Here is a 15,364-nt window from a genome sequence, read left to right on the forward strand (position 1 = left end):
CGGCCCGGTTTCCATCACTGCGGGCGCTTGGGACGGGGTTCGTTTGACAGCTGGTGTAGCGGTTGTACGCTTCAACATCATCCCCCACCTCTGTGACAGCCAAAAAAAATCCTTCAAAAGAAATCCTGGACAGCACGTGCATAACAATGGCAACAGTCGCACCTACCTGAAAATGCAGTGCCTTGTGCCTGAGAGTGAGGAGTGGGGGGGAGGGTGAGAGAGTGATTGGCAAGAGTAGGTCACAAATGTCACTACGCAAAGTCTGTTACTAATTAGGCCTATATTTTTTTTAGAAGAACCACTCTGCTCATTCTGCTCAATTCATCAATTACGTGTACTAATTTATAGCCAATCCACAGCACGCCGAGGCAAACATCTCCCGTGTGAGAGATATCTAGGGTAAATACGAGGAAAAACAAAACATAGTATGCAATTCATCTAACGTGTATGAATCGCTTGCAATCGGAAACCCCACGGTCAGAATTTGTCAGCGAATCAAATTAAGCCACGAGCCACCACTGACTGCCACGTGTCCTGTTCGCTGTTGCTGCCTTGAGTGCGGTATTGATTCTTGGGCCCAATAAATATGGGGGCACCAAGGGTGGCGGTGAGTGAGGGGCAACCGCCCAATATTAGGGGCCACCTATACTCGCACGCTCAGCGACAGAAGCGGGACGAGACCGCAAGAGCAGCCCGTTCGCTGTTGCTGCCTTGAGTGCGGTATTGATTCTTGGGCCCAATAAATATGGGGGCACCAAGGGTGGAGGTGAGTGAGGGGCAACCGCCCAATATTAGGGGCCACCTATACCCGCACGCTCAGCGACATAAGCGGGACGAGACCGCAAGAGCAGCCCGTTCGCTGTTGCTGCCTTGAGTGCGGTATTGATTCTTGGGCCCAATAAATATGGGGGCACCAAGGGTGGAGGTGAGTGAGGGGCAACCGCCCAATATTAGGGGCCACCTATACCCGCACGCTCAGCGACATAAGCGGGACGAGACCGCAAGAGCAGCCCGTTCGCTGTTGCTGCCTTGAGTGCGGTATTGATTCTTGGGCCCAATAAATATGGGGGCACCAAGGGTGGCGGTGAGTGAGGGGCAACCGCCCAATATTAGGGGCCACCTATACCCGCACGCTCAGCGACAGAAGCGGGACGGGACCGCAAGAGCAGCCCGTGGCGGTGAGGTGTCGACCGTCGCAACTGCTGCAAGGATCTGGCAGACGCAAGGCTGCGCCGGGTGAATTGTGGTGGCGTCAAAGGCACTGGCGGTTGATTGACCTGTCTTTAACATGAAGGCGGGTGCCTCCCCGTCTGGGAGGAATGATCATGGACAGGGGTGGGCAACCAAAATAAGAAGAAGGGCCAATTTTTTGTTTCGAATTTGGTAACAAACAACAACAACAACAAAAACCCCTCTTCTTGGTTCTTTCGGTAAAGTCACGTAGAAGGGAAATAATCAAATAAGGTTATTATTTTTATTATTTTATTATTTCCCTTCTACGTGACTTCACGTAGAAGGGAAATAATAAAATAATAAAAATAAAAAGCCTTTTATTTTTACTATTTTATTTTTATTATTTTATCATTTCCCTTCTACGTGACTTTACCGAAAGAACCAAGAAGATGAATCCCTGCAGTCACGAAAGCTTTAAATCGAAACAAAAACCCCCCTCAATATTTCGAGAGCCGCAATGCGTGTGAATGACGTCACGAGGCAGTTTTGTTAAAAAGCCGCACGACCAACGATGACGGAGACGTGCAGGGGTCACGTGCCATCCCAAGCCGTGGTGGACCTGGGAATTATTATTTTTGCTCCCCTCCCCTCCCACTCGGCAATTTTATATCTCGGCTATTGAGTTTACGGACGAGAGATCGACAAGAGATGGAGATATCGTGCGATGAGAAAAAGAGAGATGCAGATGAGACGGAGATGTGGTGAGATGAGAGGGGATGTACATGGGCAACGATGGAGTTATATGAGAGACCAGGGGTACAGACATCACAGGGATGAAAGAGAGTAATTAGACGTGTTCATGTCAATTAGCTTAGATGCATTTATTAGCATTTCAATACGAGCTGATTTTTGGTTCACCCATATTTATTCAGAAATACGTCGCCCCTTTAGCTGCTTGGGGCCCTAAGGATTTGCTTAATTTTCTTGTCGAGATTATTGCAACTACTTTACGGAGTACTTCAGACATAGCGAGATCCATACGGGCCAACCCCTTATGGGTGCCCTACCTTATTAAAGACCAATTCAGACCTTATTGGTCACCCCGTGCCCATTATACATCTCAACGTTCATCCTACAAAGTCCCATCACAAGGGAGAAACACAAACAAATAGACAAAAACAATGTTGTTGCCCGTATTGAAACGGCTGTACGCCGTATGGACCTGAAAACTCAATTTCCCTGTACAAGAATACGGGGTAAACCGTATGGGTTCACAACTATGGCTACAACGCCTTCATAATCATCCAGAATAATGCCGCTAGACAAATTTTCAATCCACCATAAATCATCCCACATCACGCAAACTCACAAAAACAAACCTTACACTGGCTACTAATTAAATAGAGGATACAGTACACGTAAAAATCATCCTGTGAAGATACAAAGCAATCCAAAACCGAGCTCCAACTCACAGTAGAACCCTCATACGGATTAAGTAAAGCTACAGATCACTTCGCGCTCCTCAGCGCAAACAACCACTCCTCTCCAACCACCAACAACCAAACACACAGCCCATGCGGTTGGACAGAACATTTTCATTGGTAGCGCCAACACCTCTGGGACAACCTCTCCGAAGCGTTCCGCACACTCGACTCCATCGCTTCAAGTCGAGTTACAACTCAAAGCTCATCTCTGTAACGCTTGCGTACGAAGACCGCCACTGCATCGCGCGCTTTCGGATGCGCTTCCGCGGCCGTCTGGAACGTTCTTCCGATATTTGGAAGCCACCCGAGCGCTGTGCACTTTTAAATCTAGACTGCAGACGAATTTCTTTAGAACTGCGTTCTGGGTTTAGTTTGTTGTCCTTCCCCCGCACCTCCGATTATACGCGGTTGGCTACGTACAGTGCTAAAGAAGTTCAACATACATACAATAGCACACAACCACAACCTGATTTCGATTTAAAGCTTTCGTGACTGCAGGGATTCATCTTCTTGGTTCTTTCGGTAAAGTCACGTAGAAGGGAAATAATAAAATATATTATATTATTATATTATTTTATTATGTTTTATTTTTATGATTTTATTATTTCCCTTCTACGTGACTTTACCGAAAGAACCAAGAAGATGAACCACAACTTGATTTAACTTTATTTGTCGTCCTGTGGCCGCCGCTGCCTATCACTCACGTCATTAATCCATTCAAATGAAGTTATAAACAGCAATGAACAGTAAAACGAACAAAATCTAACCGTATACAGAATTGTTTTTTTTTCCGTTTCAGGATGTGTTGATGTTACGGCGGCGCATTGGGTTGGCACATTTGTGCCGGAAAGGCGTGGGCACGCGGTTTTTTTTTTCCCGTGCCCAGCACCGCCACGGATTCCGGACGTGATAGTCGGCGCTGCTCTCTCGCTCTCTCTCTCTCTGCCCGTGATGCTTCTGTGCAGAGAGCCAGATCGCTCCGACGAGGGAGGAAACGGCACGCTGCGGGGTGTGGACAGACAGCAAGTGGGGGGGGACTTTCACCTCGCCCAAGTACCCGGAGCCTTACCCGCCCAACCAGGACTGCATCTACATCCTGGAAGGTGCTCCGAGGAGGAGGATGCTCGTGCACGTGCAGGCGATGTTGTGATTGTGATTGGCTCTCACGAGTATCGAACAATGCTCTCGAGAGCTGTGCTGAAGAGAGGCTATGCCCGTATGTCCTGTGTGTGTGTGTTGAGCTTTTTTCGCGCCGTACGTAGCCAGACGTGCTAATCGGAGGTGCGTGGGAAGGACTAAACGCTGCCCTGTCGCACATGGCGATCCAATTCTAGGACACCCCACTGATTTCCAATGACCCTCTGCTCTAATGCTGTTTGGAGTATTGCGAATGCGACGGCTCCGTCGCTCACACGGGAGAGCGTTCGATGATTTCATCGGTGAATTGAGGCTGGTGGGAGACATACAGAGGCTCTGATATCAAATGTTGTATTCTCTATCATTATCCATACATGGACTACCCTGTATGTATGTTTTCTGTTAGTCACTGTTCGTAGGCGCTGTAGGTGGTCAACTGACTGGCGTGGTGTAGTGTGGTCAAACAACCATCACGACTAACAGTGCATTGGGCAGTGTTTATCCAGCAATTAACTGGCAAAGGGCTGTAATTTAATACATATTATAACAACTTGATTAGTGATTTTCATTTTGTCATGACATCGATCTGTGTTAGATATTTAGCAACATACACACACACCCGTGTGCTGTGCAGCATTGCACGTGCAAAGTGTCGCGGCCTTATCCAGACCACCAGCTCAAAAGAAGCTCACCCGTGTGGCCAGTTTGTCGTTTGGAACCACCGCCTCCAAAGAGTTGCGACAGTGTGATCATCCCAAACAAAGCCACGTTTTTCGCAATTTCTCAAATCGCTGAAATTACCAAATGGCCACACATTCAGTTCCTTTGAGGTGGCGTTCTGGATAAGGCCGAAGCGCCTCCGCGCATGCAAAAGCGCGCGCCTCTCCGCGGTTGCTCAACATATTCGTGTTTCAGCCCTTGAAGCGTCATTTTTTCCCGTGCCCCGTAGAGTATTCTCGTCACTCACAGAGTCGTATTATTGATCCGCGTTGTTATCACCGTCGTCGTTAATACCGTTTCATCCATTCATCACGCACAGTCCGCGAAGGACCGTTGCGCCAAACGTGCGACCTCTTCGCGTGAGCCGCTATCGCTGCCGTACGCCGGTGTCTCGAGTCGTTTGTTTTATCCACGTGTCACATGGGGGGGGGGACCACGTGGGGAGCGGCGCCATCCCGCCCAGGTTCGCGGTCCGCTTCGAAACGTCGACCGCCCACCGAAGCGCGCAACTTTCTGGAGCTTGCGCGTCGAGACGGGCGGGAGTGTCCAACAAAAAAGTGACAGCCGTCTGATACCGCTGCCGCTCTGCCGCTCTGCCGTTCTGCTCTCCGCTCAGCGCCGGCGCGGCAACGGATCGAGCTGAGCTTCTCGGCGCCGTACTCGCTGGAGCCGTCGTGGGACTGCAAGTTCGACCACATCGAGGTGCGCGACGGCCCCTTCGGCTTCTCGCCCCTCATCGGACGCTTCTGCGGCCACGTGCTTCCCCGGCCCGTCAACTCCACGGGGCGATTCATGTGGGTCAAGTTCTTCGCCGACAGCGAGCTGGAGGCGCTGGGCTTCCGCGCGCGGTTCACGTTCATACCAGGTGTGCGCACGTCCTCGGTACAAAGCAAAAAACAACTCTCGCGGACAAAGAATCCCCCCACGTGGCTTTCAACGGACTGCTGGGGGGCGAGTGCCGTTAACAGGGAGTGCCGAGAAGGCCCTCACCTGCATGCGAAGAGATGAGTGGCCAACACCACGCGCGGCCGCCTTTGACTCCACAGCGCTGATGTTCACACACCGCATCAGGGGCACAGTTAAGGCCGAGTCAAGCTAGGGGAGGCTCAGGACCGGCTCAGTTTTTTGTCGCCGATGTTGGCTGTGAGCGAGATCGAACTTGGGTGGCCGGGTTTGGAGCGCAGTGCGCTAGTCGCTGTGCTGCCACTTCTCAACACCACAAAGACATACACACGCACACGTACATGGACACACACACACAGCTGGTTCAGTGTTAATTGGGTTACTTTGTAGGTGGTGGGAATGAGGGACCCAAGATGCAAATACACAGATGGAGAGAGACAGGAACAATGCACAGAGAGACACGGAGCGAGACAGACACACAGAGCAATGGACACACATACAGTGACACACAGTGTGAGACTTACACATACAGGGCCACAGAGAAATATACAGACACGAGAGACATGGGGAGAGATAGACATGCTGAGAGAGATAGACACACGAAGAGACATGGAGGCACAAAGACACGCAGAGATTCAGAGAGACACGGAGAGACATAGAGGAAAAGATCCAGACACAATGACAGAAATGGATACTCCTTGGGCATGTACGTGTGTTGAACTTCTTTCGCACTGCACGTAGCCAACTGTGCTAAACTGCGTTGATAATATGGAACAAACAAACACATTCTGTACAAGGATCTCCCATTCAATGAGAGTGTGTATGCCTATTAAGTCCAGCACGGCGCACAAGACGGAGAAATTGCGTTGCCACGGGCACCAGCGCTGCCTTTGTGCCCCCGATCCTTGTTTTATGCTGAGTCGATCTTGGGGTAGGCTCAGAAGAGATTCAAAGAGAAAGCGCCACTGTTGTTGTGCGTGCCTGGTTTTTGAAAGCGTGGCTTCGACGATCAAAGCAACAACGGCGCTCACCGAACTACGGGACCACAACTCACCATACGTAATGTCACCCTTCCACGAGACGTTAAATGATGAAAACAGTGCATGAATATTAATGAGCCTTTGCCTAATTAAACACAGAACATTGGCTTTAATTGATCAATTTATAACGATGCACCAACCCTGGGCTCTTGCAAGTACCCAGTCATCCCTCGGAAACTGCTCGCCTTGGCTTTCAATTTGGCCCCATCTCTTGGAGGACGATGCAAGCAAATCGCTTACACGACGCAAGTCAAATAAACATCACGGCCGAATTCCATGTTCTCATCCCGTGCTCTTTACTTCCTGTGCCCTGATTTGTGCAGATCCAGACTTTAAGACGCTGGGCAGCCCGATGCCAGGTAAGGGGCCACGTGTGGTGCCTCATATGACATTAACTGTGGTTCATCAGCATCATCATCAACCATGTTCTATACTCTTAGGTTTTTTCGGTAAAGTCACGTGGGTAAAATATTTAAATTAAAATTCATTAAAGTAAAATAAAAATAAAATAAAAAATTACGACGTTTCGGAGGCAACACAAGCCTCCGTCTTCAGGTGGAACCGTCACAGCACGATTGCTGTTTCAAGTGAGAGAAATTCCAAGAAAACAGTCCTTGTATATATACTGGTTGAGGGTGGGAGGAGCCAAGGTAGGCCCTGGATAATATTATTATTATTGTGAGGTTCGGTGCGGCTGAAGCACGCTGCTAGGAATGAGCCTTTGTTGTGTAGACTGGTTGAACTGGGAGGTTCCAAGAGTTGTTAAGATGCGGCTGATGTAAAGGTGCGGCTGCTGTGAATGGGACTGAGCCTTTGTTATGTAGATGAAACATCATGTTCTATACACTGCTGGATGAAGGTCTCCCCACGCTGTTTTGGTGATACGACCAAACCGCACCCCGACCCGTCAGTCTGAGCACTCAGCCAGCACTGCTGAGGCCCTGGGTTCGAATCCAGGCAGTCGCCCATTCACTGAATCGTATTCTCAAGTGCAGCGAGTTCATGGCCCCTGCACAAAGTTACCAATGGCTGTTACAGAAAGCCCAAGAAATTAGCTTTCAAATAAATTTGGCCTGCAGAGAGTGTGTGCGTGTGTGTTTTGACTGCCAACAAGACAATCTCGTAGCAGAGTGTGCGGGAAAGTGTCGACACCCCCCCCCCCTTGCGGTATTAAAGGATAAACGGAGGCCACTTGATGGATTTCTGGGGAGAAGTCCAACTGCAGCCAATCCTCTGTACCGCTTTGCGAGAGTGCCAACTGTTTCCCCCCCCCCCCCCCCCCCATTAAATTCTTCAATAAGGCAAGCCAGCTTAAACAATGACTCTTTCTTTGTGTTCTTCTTGGTGACAGTAAATATACATATATGTCTGTGCTATATTCCTAATTACCAGGGGCGTTTCTTCATTAGGGTGATTGGGCGACGCACCACCAATGTCATTCAACCACAGAGTCACGCTAGCCGTCACTGTGCCTCTGGATATAGTCCAATCAGCGTCATGTCACGTTCTGTGGAGTACCGCCTCTTTTTGGGCGATTTCCCTCCGGCTGAGAATCGCCCCGAGTGGCCCCATAGACTTACATTCAAAGATGTTTTTTTTCGAACGGGTGCGCTGCAATGCATTCTTTATGGCTTCCGGGAGGGCTCGCCCTAACGTGCTTACGTCATCATACGTGCTTACGTCATCATACGTAAGCACGTTTCATCCAACAATATAATTTGTCGCCACCTAGTGGAATCTTTAATAAAGAAACTTGAGTGGTTTGTTTTAATAGTGAGTATAGAAACAAACAAGATTATTGTAACAGTCACTTTATTTTTCATTAATATTAAAGAAGTGAAGTTGCCTTTACATGCTTAAGCTGTTAATTTATCCATTGCATGGGTGGACCTTATCCTTATCAATCATCCAGACATTTGCCCCCCCTGAGAGATTTTGCAGGAGCCGCCACTGCTAATTACCCTGTTATTCTTTGCATGAATAGAGCAGGCTGCTGGAGGTAGTAGGCTGTGTGTACGCGTGTGGTCCTTGCCACCCACCCCCTCGTGTGCCGTGCCGGCCTTCATAGGCGCTCACTAACAGCACTCGTCCCAACAGTCTGTTAAGGCTATATGGGGGATCTTTGTCTTTGTACGTGAATACCTACACAGCTGTGACAACTTTGCACAGTGGGAAGCAGAGGCACTCCAACCTACCAAGCATCTAAGTTAGAACACCTGAGTCTGTCTCGTAACCTCCCGCCAGCGTGCCTTCGACATTTCACGTGGCCACAAAGTGCACCGAGCCTGGTACAATCACTGTGGTGGTGACGTATGCATGCATGTTGAACTTCTTTCGCACCCTACGTAGACAACCGTGCTATTCGGAGGTGACGTGACTGTCAACCAGCGGTGAACGGCGGCCACAGTTGTTATTGTTGTTGTTATTGTTGTTATTGTTGCGCCCTACACAGACTGCGAGTTCGAGATGAGCGGTACGGAGGGCGTGGTTCGTTCGAGTCAGATTGAGCACGAGAGGAAGGCTCAGGCCAACGAGGCGGTCGACTGCATTTGGAAGATCCGAGCCCCCCCTCCCGCAAAGGTGACCCCCACCCCCAGCCTCCACCCCCCCCCCCGCCAATCCAATATCCCAGAATTCACTATTTCTCCCACTTGTGGTAGTCTAATATCGTGAATAGTGGAACATCCTTTCAGGACGCTTCACAGTTGCTTATTCAGAGTGTACCCACGTGGGGACAATGTGACGTAATTTTGTTATTTTTAAACACCGTGTGTCTACTTACGCTTTGCTGTGCACTCGGGCAACGGTACATTGATTAAACATGAAGTGAGTTAGAAAAATCGGTTAACGTTAGATCAAGCAATGTCCGCCCGACACAGATTCAGTTAATAAGGTCACTTTAGATCTGATAATTCAGTGCTTCCTAACCGGTGGTCCGCAAGGATGTTGTGATACGAGCCACTGTTGCCCATCCTAGGATGCTATTTTCACAAAACACCAGATTCATCACCGCCAATTGCACAAATATTTAGCTTAGTGAATAAAAAAACCGATTTGATTGTTTTATGGTGTTTAAATTTAAATTTTACAGAGCTTTTAGAATACTTCTAGTTTTGACTCTGAAAAGTATTTTGTTGGTGCACGCCTTTTTATTTTTTGAGGTTTGGCAGTCGCGCGGGTGCCGAAAGATTGTGAACCACTGTGATAAATCAAGTCGGGTCAGATTAAGTAAATCAGGTCAGATTCATTGAGACCAGGCCACGGGAGGTCAGATAAACACTGGGTCAGGTATCCGTCAAGGATGGCCGGATTAGAGACGTCAAGGTCTCGCTTCTAAGTAGGTTTGAAAAACGTTCAATTTTAGATCGAGCAATGTCAGGTCAGGTCAGACTAAGTAAATCAGGTCAGCTCACATGAAGTAGATTACGTAAATCGATGTAAATCAAGTCAGGTCACGTAAGATTGGGTCAGGTTTCCATAAAGGAAGGTTCCATTTGCGACGTCAAGACCTCGCCAACCCTGAGGCATGGCCTTGTTTAAAGCGGGGCATACAAGAACCCGAGCGGGCATGGCATAGTTAAACAAACTTGAGACAAATACCCTGCACAGAATGAGTAATCTGTTTTTGTCCATTCTGCACGTTGCTCGAGCAGACGATGGGTGTTTGCCGAGCTGGCGATCTTCAAAGGAAAACCTCTCACTTGTTCAGTAGTGTGCCAACATTGACCAGAGTAAAATAATAATAATAACTTAAAAGAGGGCCCCCTGAGCAGTGAGCCGGGCGAGGAATGGGCACTCCAGCCCAGCCGACGTTACGGGGGCTGACGATTATTGCCCCCCACCGCCCGCCCCCCCAAACCACTCCCCCACATTCACTCAGCACTCCTCGGCACTCAGGCTGCGACCTCAATCCGCCCCCCCACCCCCACCCCCACCACCCCTCAGATATACCTGCGCTTCCTCGACTACCAGATGGAGCACTCCAACGAGTGCAACCGCAACTTCGTGGCCGTGTACGACGGCAGCAGCGCCATCGAGAACCTGCGAGCGCAGTTCTGCAGCACGGTGGCCAGCGACCTGATGCTGCGCTCCGGAGTGGGGGTCGTGCGGCTCTGGGCCGACAACTGCAGCCGACTCAGCCGGTTCCGCATGCTCTACACGTCCTTCCTCGACCGTGCGTTGCCCGACGACGCGACCGGCGCATGGCACGCGCGCACGTGCACGCGCACGCATGACACGCACACGCCTGACACGCGCGCGCGCGTGCGTAACGCTGAGAGACGGTTTAACACGTAGGCTTTTTACGCGAGCAATATCGTCCCCGATACAGGTTCTTTTTTATTGAGGCGGCCTTCTTTATGGCCTCGTCTCACCAGTGTTAGAAAATGCCAAAAGGCGAATAATGCATCTATTATCAGAGCGTGTTTGTTTGCATGTTTGCCAAAAGTATGTGTGGTTAATGGAGACTTGATGTTCTTGCAAAATGAATCTATTTCGTGTTTGAAACACCTGCTGTTTTATTGCCAGAAAGGGTTACAACCTTTTCTTATTTTTATCATTGGTGTTGGGCGTGAGCGGGAATCGAACTCGGGTCGTCGGGTTCGTAGCGCAGCGCGCTAACCGCTGCGCCACCGCTCTCCGTGATGTTTGACCTTCGCCCCTTGTCGGACGTTCACGTTGACACTCGCGCCGCTCGGCCGTCGGCCCCCCCCCCCATCTCTCTCTCCGTGCGTGTGTGCGGCGCAGCGCCCTGCGACCGCAACTCCTTCTTCTGCCACAGCAACATGTGCATCAACAGCTCGCTGGTGTGCAACGGCGTGCAGAACTGCGCCTACCCGTGGGACGAGAACCACTGCAAGGGTATGTGGAACGTGGGAGCGGCTAAAGCGTGCTGGCAGAGGCTTTGCATTTGGTATCCTTTATAAAATATGCACAGGATGTACATGAGATAACTCTTTTGATTAATTCGTTTTCCAATGTTTGTCTGTTTATATGTTTGCCTGCCTGTCTGCTGGTTTATCTGTATGTATGTGTAGTGTAGCACGAGTCGGAGACGAGGTAGTTGCAGGAGGCACCTTCTTTTATTGTAACACCTTTCCGGGGTCGCCTCCTTGCTTGCTCACGTTGCCGTACAGCCCGGCCTAGACACAACCCTAACCGCGTTGCACCGTCGGCGTCGACCGAGACAGCCAACCACTGTCCGGCCGCGCAATGATCGGTCGAAGGCGGCAGCGACGACGAGACGAGTCCACTCCCAGAACCGGCAGCCCGGAGCTCTTGCTCCCCGCTCCTTTTATTCTACTCGGTGTGGCCTGGCTCCACCTTAGCCGCGTCTCCCTTCTCGAACTCACTAGCGGGTTTCAGCGACTTCCCCACGAGGTCTACCGTGACCCTTGCCCCAGTTCCTCCGCCCTGCCGGCACACCCGTGCATTTGCTCGACGGCGTGTGCGCGAACTGTCCACTGCTGGACAGCAGTCGGCGCTATGTCACTACATATGTCTGTTTGCCTGTCTGCTTGCCTGCTTGACTGCCTGCTAACCTGTTTGGATGCCTGCCTGTCTGCCTGCCTGCCTGTCTGCCCGCCTGCCTGCCTGTCTTATTCCCCCATCCGGCTGGCCGTTTCCTCGCCCACCAGAGCGGAAGAAGCCGAGCTTCTGGCAGCACATCACCAAGACCAACGGCACCATGATCGGCATGTCCACGGCGCTGGTGCTGGTGCTGCTCGCCCTCTCCGTCTACGTGCAGCTCACGCAGCCGCGCAAGAAGCTCACGGCGAGGCGCGTGTCGTCGAGCGTGCGGGACACGTCGTGCGCCTCCCCGACGGCCGGCGCCGCCGCGTCCCCCTCCATCGCCGCCACCGCCACGTACGACCCCTTCCCACTCGGCGACAAGGAGACCTACGTGGACCTGTCGGACCTCCCCGACGACTTCCAGCCGCTGTCGGGCATGCGCCGCTCCTCTTCGACGGCGCTGTCGCGGTGCGTGCGCGAGCACCACTGCGGAGGGCTGGCGACGTCGACGCTGCCGCACAGGCCGGCCGCGCGGGAGCGCGAGAGGGAGCGAGAAAGGGAGCGGGGCGAGAGGGAGCGGGAGAGGGAGCGGGAGAGGGAGCGGGGGGAGAGGGAGCCGCGTGAGCTGAGGGAACGGGACCGGGACAGGGAGGGCCGGGGAAACCCGCCGTGCGCTATAGTGCCATCCGATCACCCGCTGCTGCCGCCGCCGCTGCCTCACACGCAGCCGCAGCAGCACCACCACCACGTCAACAGCCTGCAGAGCTTGCACAGCCTGCAGGGAGTGCCCGGGCAGGGCCTGACAGTGACCGCTCAGCAGAGCGCTGCCAGCCTGCTGGGAGCCAGTGCTCACTCGCCACAGCAGACACTGCAGCAGCAACAACAGCAGCAGCAGCATCAGCTACAACAGCAGCATCATCACCAGCCACAGCATCACCCGCAGCAACATCACCACCATCTCCACCAGCACCTGCACCTGCAAACGTCCACGCTGCCACCACCGCTGCCCGCGCCCAAGCGGAGCTTCTACACGTTCAAGCCGAGCCCCGGACACGAGGGAGCGGGCACGATCGTCGAGAAGGCGGCCGCGGCGGCCGGGGCGGCTACGCCGACGACGGCGGCGACGACCCCGGCCAAGGCCGTCGCGGAGGCGGCGTGCGAGGGATGCGTGCCGCAGGAGCGAACGCGCACGTTGCAGAGGTCTGTGTCCGTGGAGGTGTGACCCCCGGGTCCGGCGCGGAAGCAGACAGAGACCCCCGTGTTCCCTGTCGTCATCTACAAGTCCACGGAAAACTCTTTTTTTTTTTGCACGTTTCAGGAATGGGGATGAAATTGGAATCCCCGGTGGGCCCGCCGGGACGACGATGCGCAACGGCAGTGCCACAGCGCGGGGGATGTGTATGCCGGTTAGAACTTCCTCCACGGGACCCTGCAATGTAATTCCGAATTTCTCTTTCGCTCCGTGACGTTTTGAGATGACGGGGAGTAATGCGGTGCCGTTCGAGTGGTGCTCACGGACCGCGCGGTGAGAAGTGACGAACGCCCATGAACGCCGGAGCCTTCTTCTGGGGGTTGGTCTTTGTGTTGTTGTTGTTGTTGGAGCCTTGCACAAGGTCTTAGCATGATGTGACTGCGGCTTAGAGGGTGTCATTGTCGATGCTGGAGCAATTAAATTAAAACAACAACAACAACAAATGTGAACCTAAACCCATTGTTTTTGTCCTCTCAATACTGTCGTATTTTTTGATGAATGACGAGCGTTTTGCTTTTTTTTTCACATCAAGTGCACCCACTTCCCAACATTCTCACACGCACCTTGAATTAACAGGGCATCGAGCTTCATTTTTTTTTTTCCCGGTACCAGTGGGGGCGACCAGACGCCTCTGTCTGCTGCATCGGCATTTTGCCCTCTCGCCGCCATGTGATCATGAACGAGCGTCAGAGACAACAGAGAGCAAAAGAAAATTCAGTGTGAGAATTGGGGTTGGGGGGGGGGTGCTGGAGGATGAGGGATGGCAATCAAGAGAGTTACATGAAAACTGTGAGTTAATCTATTCGAGAAATGTACACAAACAGATGATCTCAACGATGAAAACGCAGTGGGAAGTCTCAGCCAGCAGCTGCTGTACATTTGCTCTCTGTTCCAATGCGTTTGGACAAGGGGTGTGTGCCAAGACTTCACAGAAACAACTCGACATGTGGACACTGTTGTGACATTCGAATCGCCGAGCCGGCTTATATTATTGGTTCACGCCGTACTGTTACAGGGTAAAGCTGTGGTCAACGAAGCGTCTGTATTTGTGAAGCTGAGTATGCGAGGTTATACAAACGAAAATGGTTGTGGGTGTGGTTCGGTTTCTCTCTTCCCGTTGATGTTTCGCTGAACACATTTTCTCCGTGTAAAATTCACATCGATCTTGTGCACTGAAGATATCTATCTAAATGAGGTCAAAAGGCATCCACCTGAATTGTCAGTTTCTCGTGCAGACTCATTGATATAACGCTGAGAATATGCACTAATGGACACTTGTTGCTCACGCTGTCCGAGTGTTGCTGATGACCATATTCAGGGTTTTCAAATTCAGATCATGGTGGTCTCAAATCTGGCCCTCATTTTCGTCAGGGGGTCAGTTAGTGCGGCGGGTAATGGGACGTGCAAGCAGCATTGACCAAACACGGTCAATCTCACTGCATCAACCACTCTGCCAGCACGGCCAATTTCAAATTGGACGGGATGCGTTGCACACAAGTGGCTGGTTGAAATGCGAGTGGCGTCCAAACGCACAAGGCCGAGTGGGCGGTTTGCATGGCCCTTGGTTCAAAGGATGAAATGGGGGGCCCTGGCCAATTCACCCCCCTCTTCCTGGCCTTGTGCCTGCCCCCTCCTCTGCCTCCCCAGCCAATGGGGCCCAAGTGCGGTCGCACTGCTCCTGCTCTCGACAGCTGCGCCACTGATTTAGAGCTATTCATTCCGGCTATTGAGTATTTTAATTCCGGCTGAAATTCGATGTCTAATTGGAGATGGTGCGATCCTGTTTGTGTGGCTCTGTTCCTTCACTCATTTTCAGAGGGTGGGGGGGGGGAGCCACTTTCGCCGATAAGACTTCGTGAGTGTGAGGGCCGTCTCACGGCGCTGTAGGTGGGTGCTTTCACGTTTGTGTGTTGCCGAGGGAGCCGCACGTCAGGGGCCGCACTAAAGGCCATCATCAGGGGCCGTCAGTGGCCCGCGTGCTGCTGTAGCTTCACCTCTCCCTGGCTGCACCAGAGTCCTTGTGCAATTTTACGCACCGATGCAATTGCTAATGTACGAACGATTTGAACGCGTAGCCATAAAATGTAGTTTAACATTGGGTGAATGTTGGATTTACCACAGCGACGGCGCCTACCTAGCAAATG

General features: G+C 51.8%; 1 protein-coding gene across 1 annotated transcript in view; it reads left to right on the forward strand.

Annotated features, from left to right (window-relative positions):
* NETO2 (neuropilin and tolloid like 2) overlaps positions 1 to 13,190 on the forward strand; it is a 34,435-nt gene extending 21,245 nt beyond the window's left edge. Inside the window, exons 2-9 of the mRNA XM_078606904.1 lie at positions 3,611 to 3,760; positions 5,131 to 5,379; positions 6,781 to 6,816; positions 8,910 to 9,037; positions 10,403 to 10,631; positions 11,204 to 11,317; positions 12,094 to 12,647; positions 12,936 to 13,190. Coding sequence (XP_078463030.1) covers positions 3,611 to 3,760; positions 5,131 to 5,379; positions 6,781 to 6,816; positions 8,910 to 9,037; positions 10,403 to 10,631; positions 11,204 to 11,317; positions 12,094 to 12,647; positions 12,936 to 13,190 — 1,715 coding nt within the window. The remainder of the gene's footprint in view (positions 1 to 3,610; positions 3,761 to 5,130; positions 5,380 to 6,780; positions 6,817 to 8,909; positions 9,038 to 10,402; positions 10,632 to 11,203; positions 11,318 to 12,093; positions 12,648 to 12,935) is intronic.
* The last annotated feature ends 2,174 nt before the right edge of the window (positions 13,191 to 15,364 follow it).

The sequence above is a fragment of the Lampetra planeri genome, chromosome 26 (assembly GCF_965212315.1).
Source record: "Lampetra planeri chromosome 26, kcLamPlan1.2.h2, whole genome shotgun sequence".
Classification (NCBI taxonomy): domain Eukaryota; kingdom Metazoa; phylum Chordata; class Hyperoartia; order Petromyzontiformes; family Petromyzontidae; genus Lampetra; species Lampetra planeri.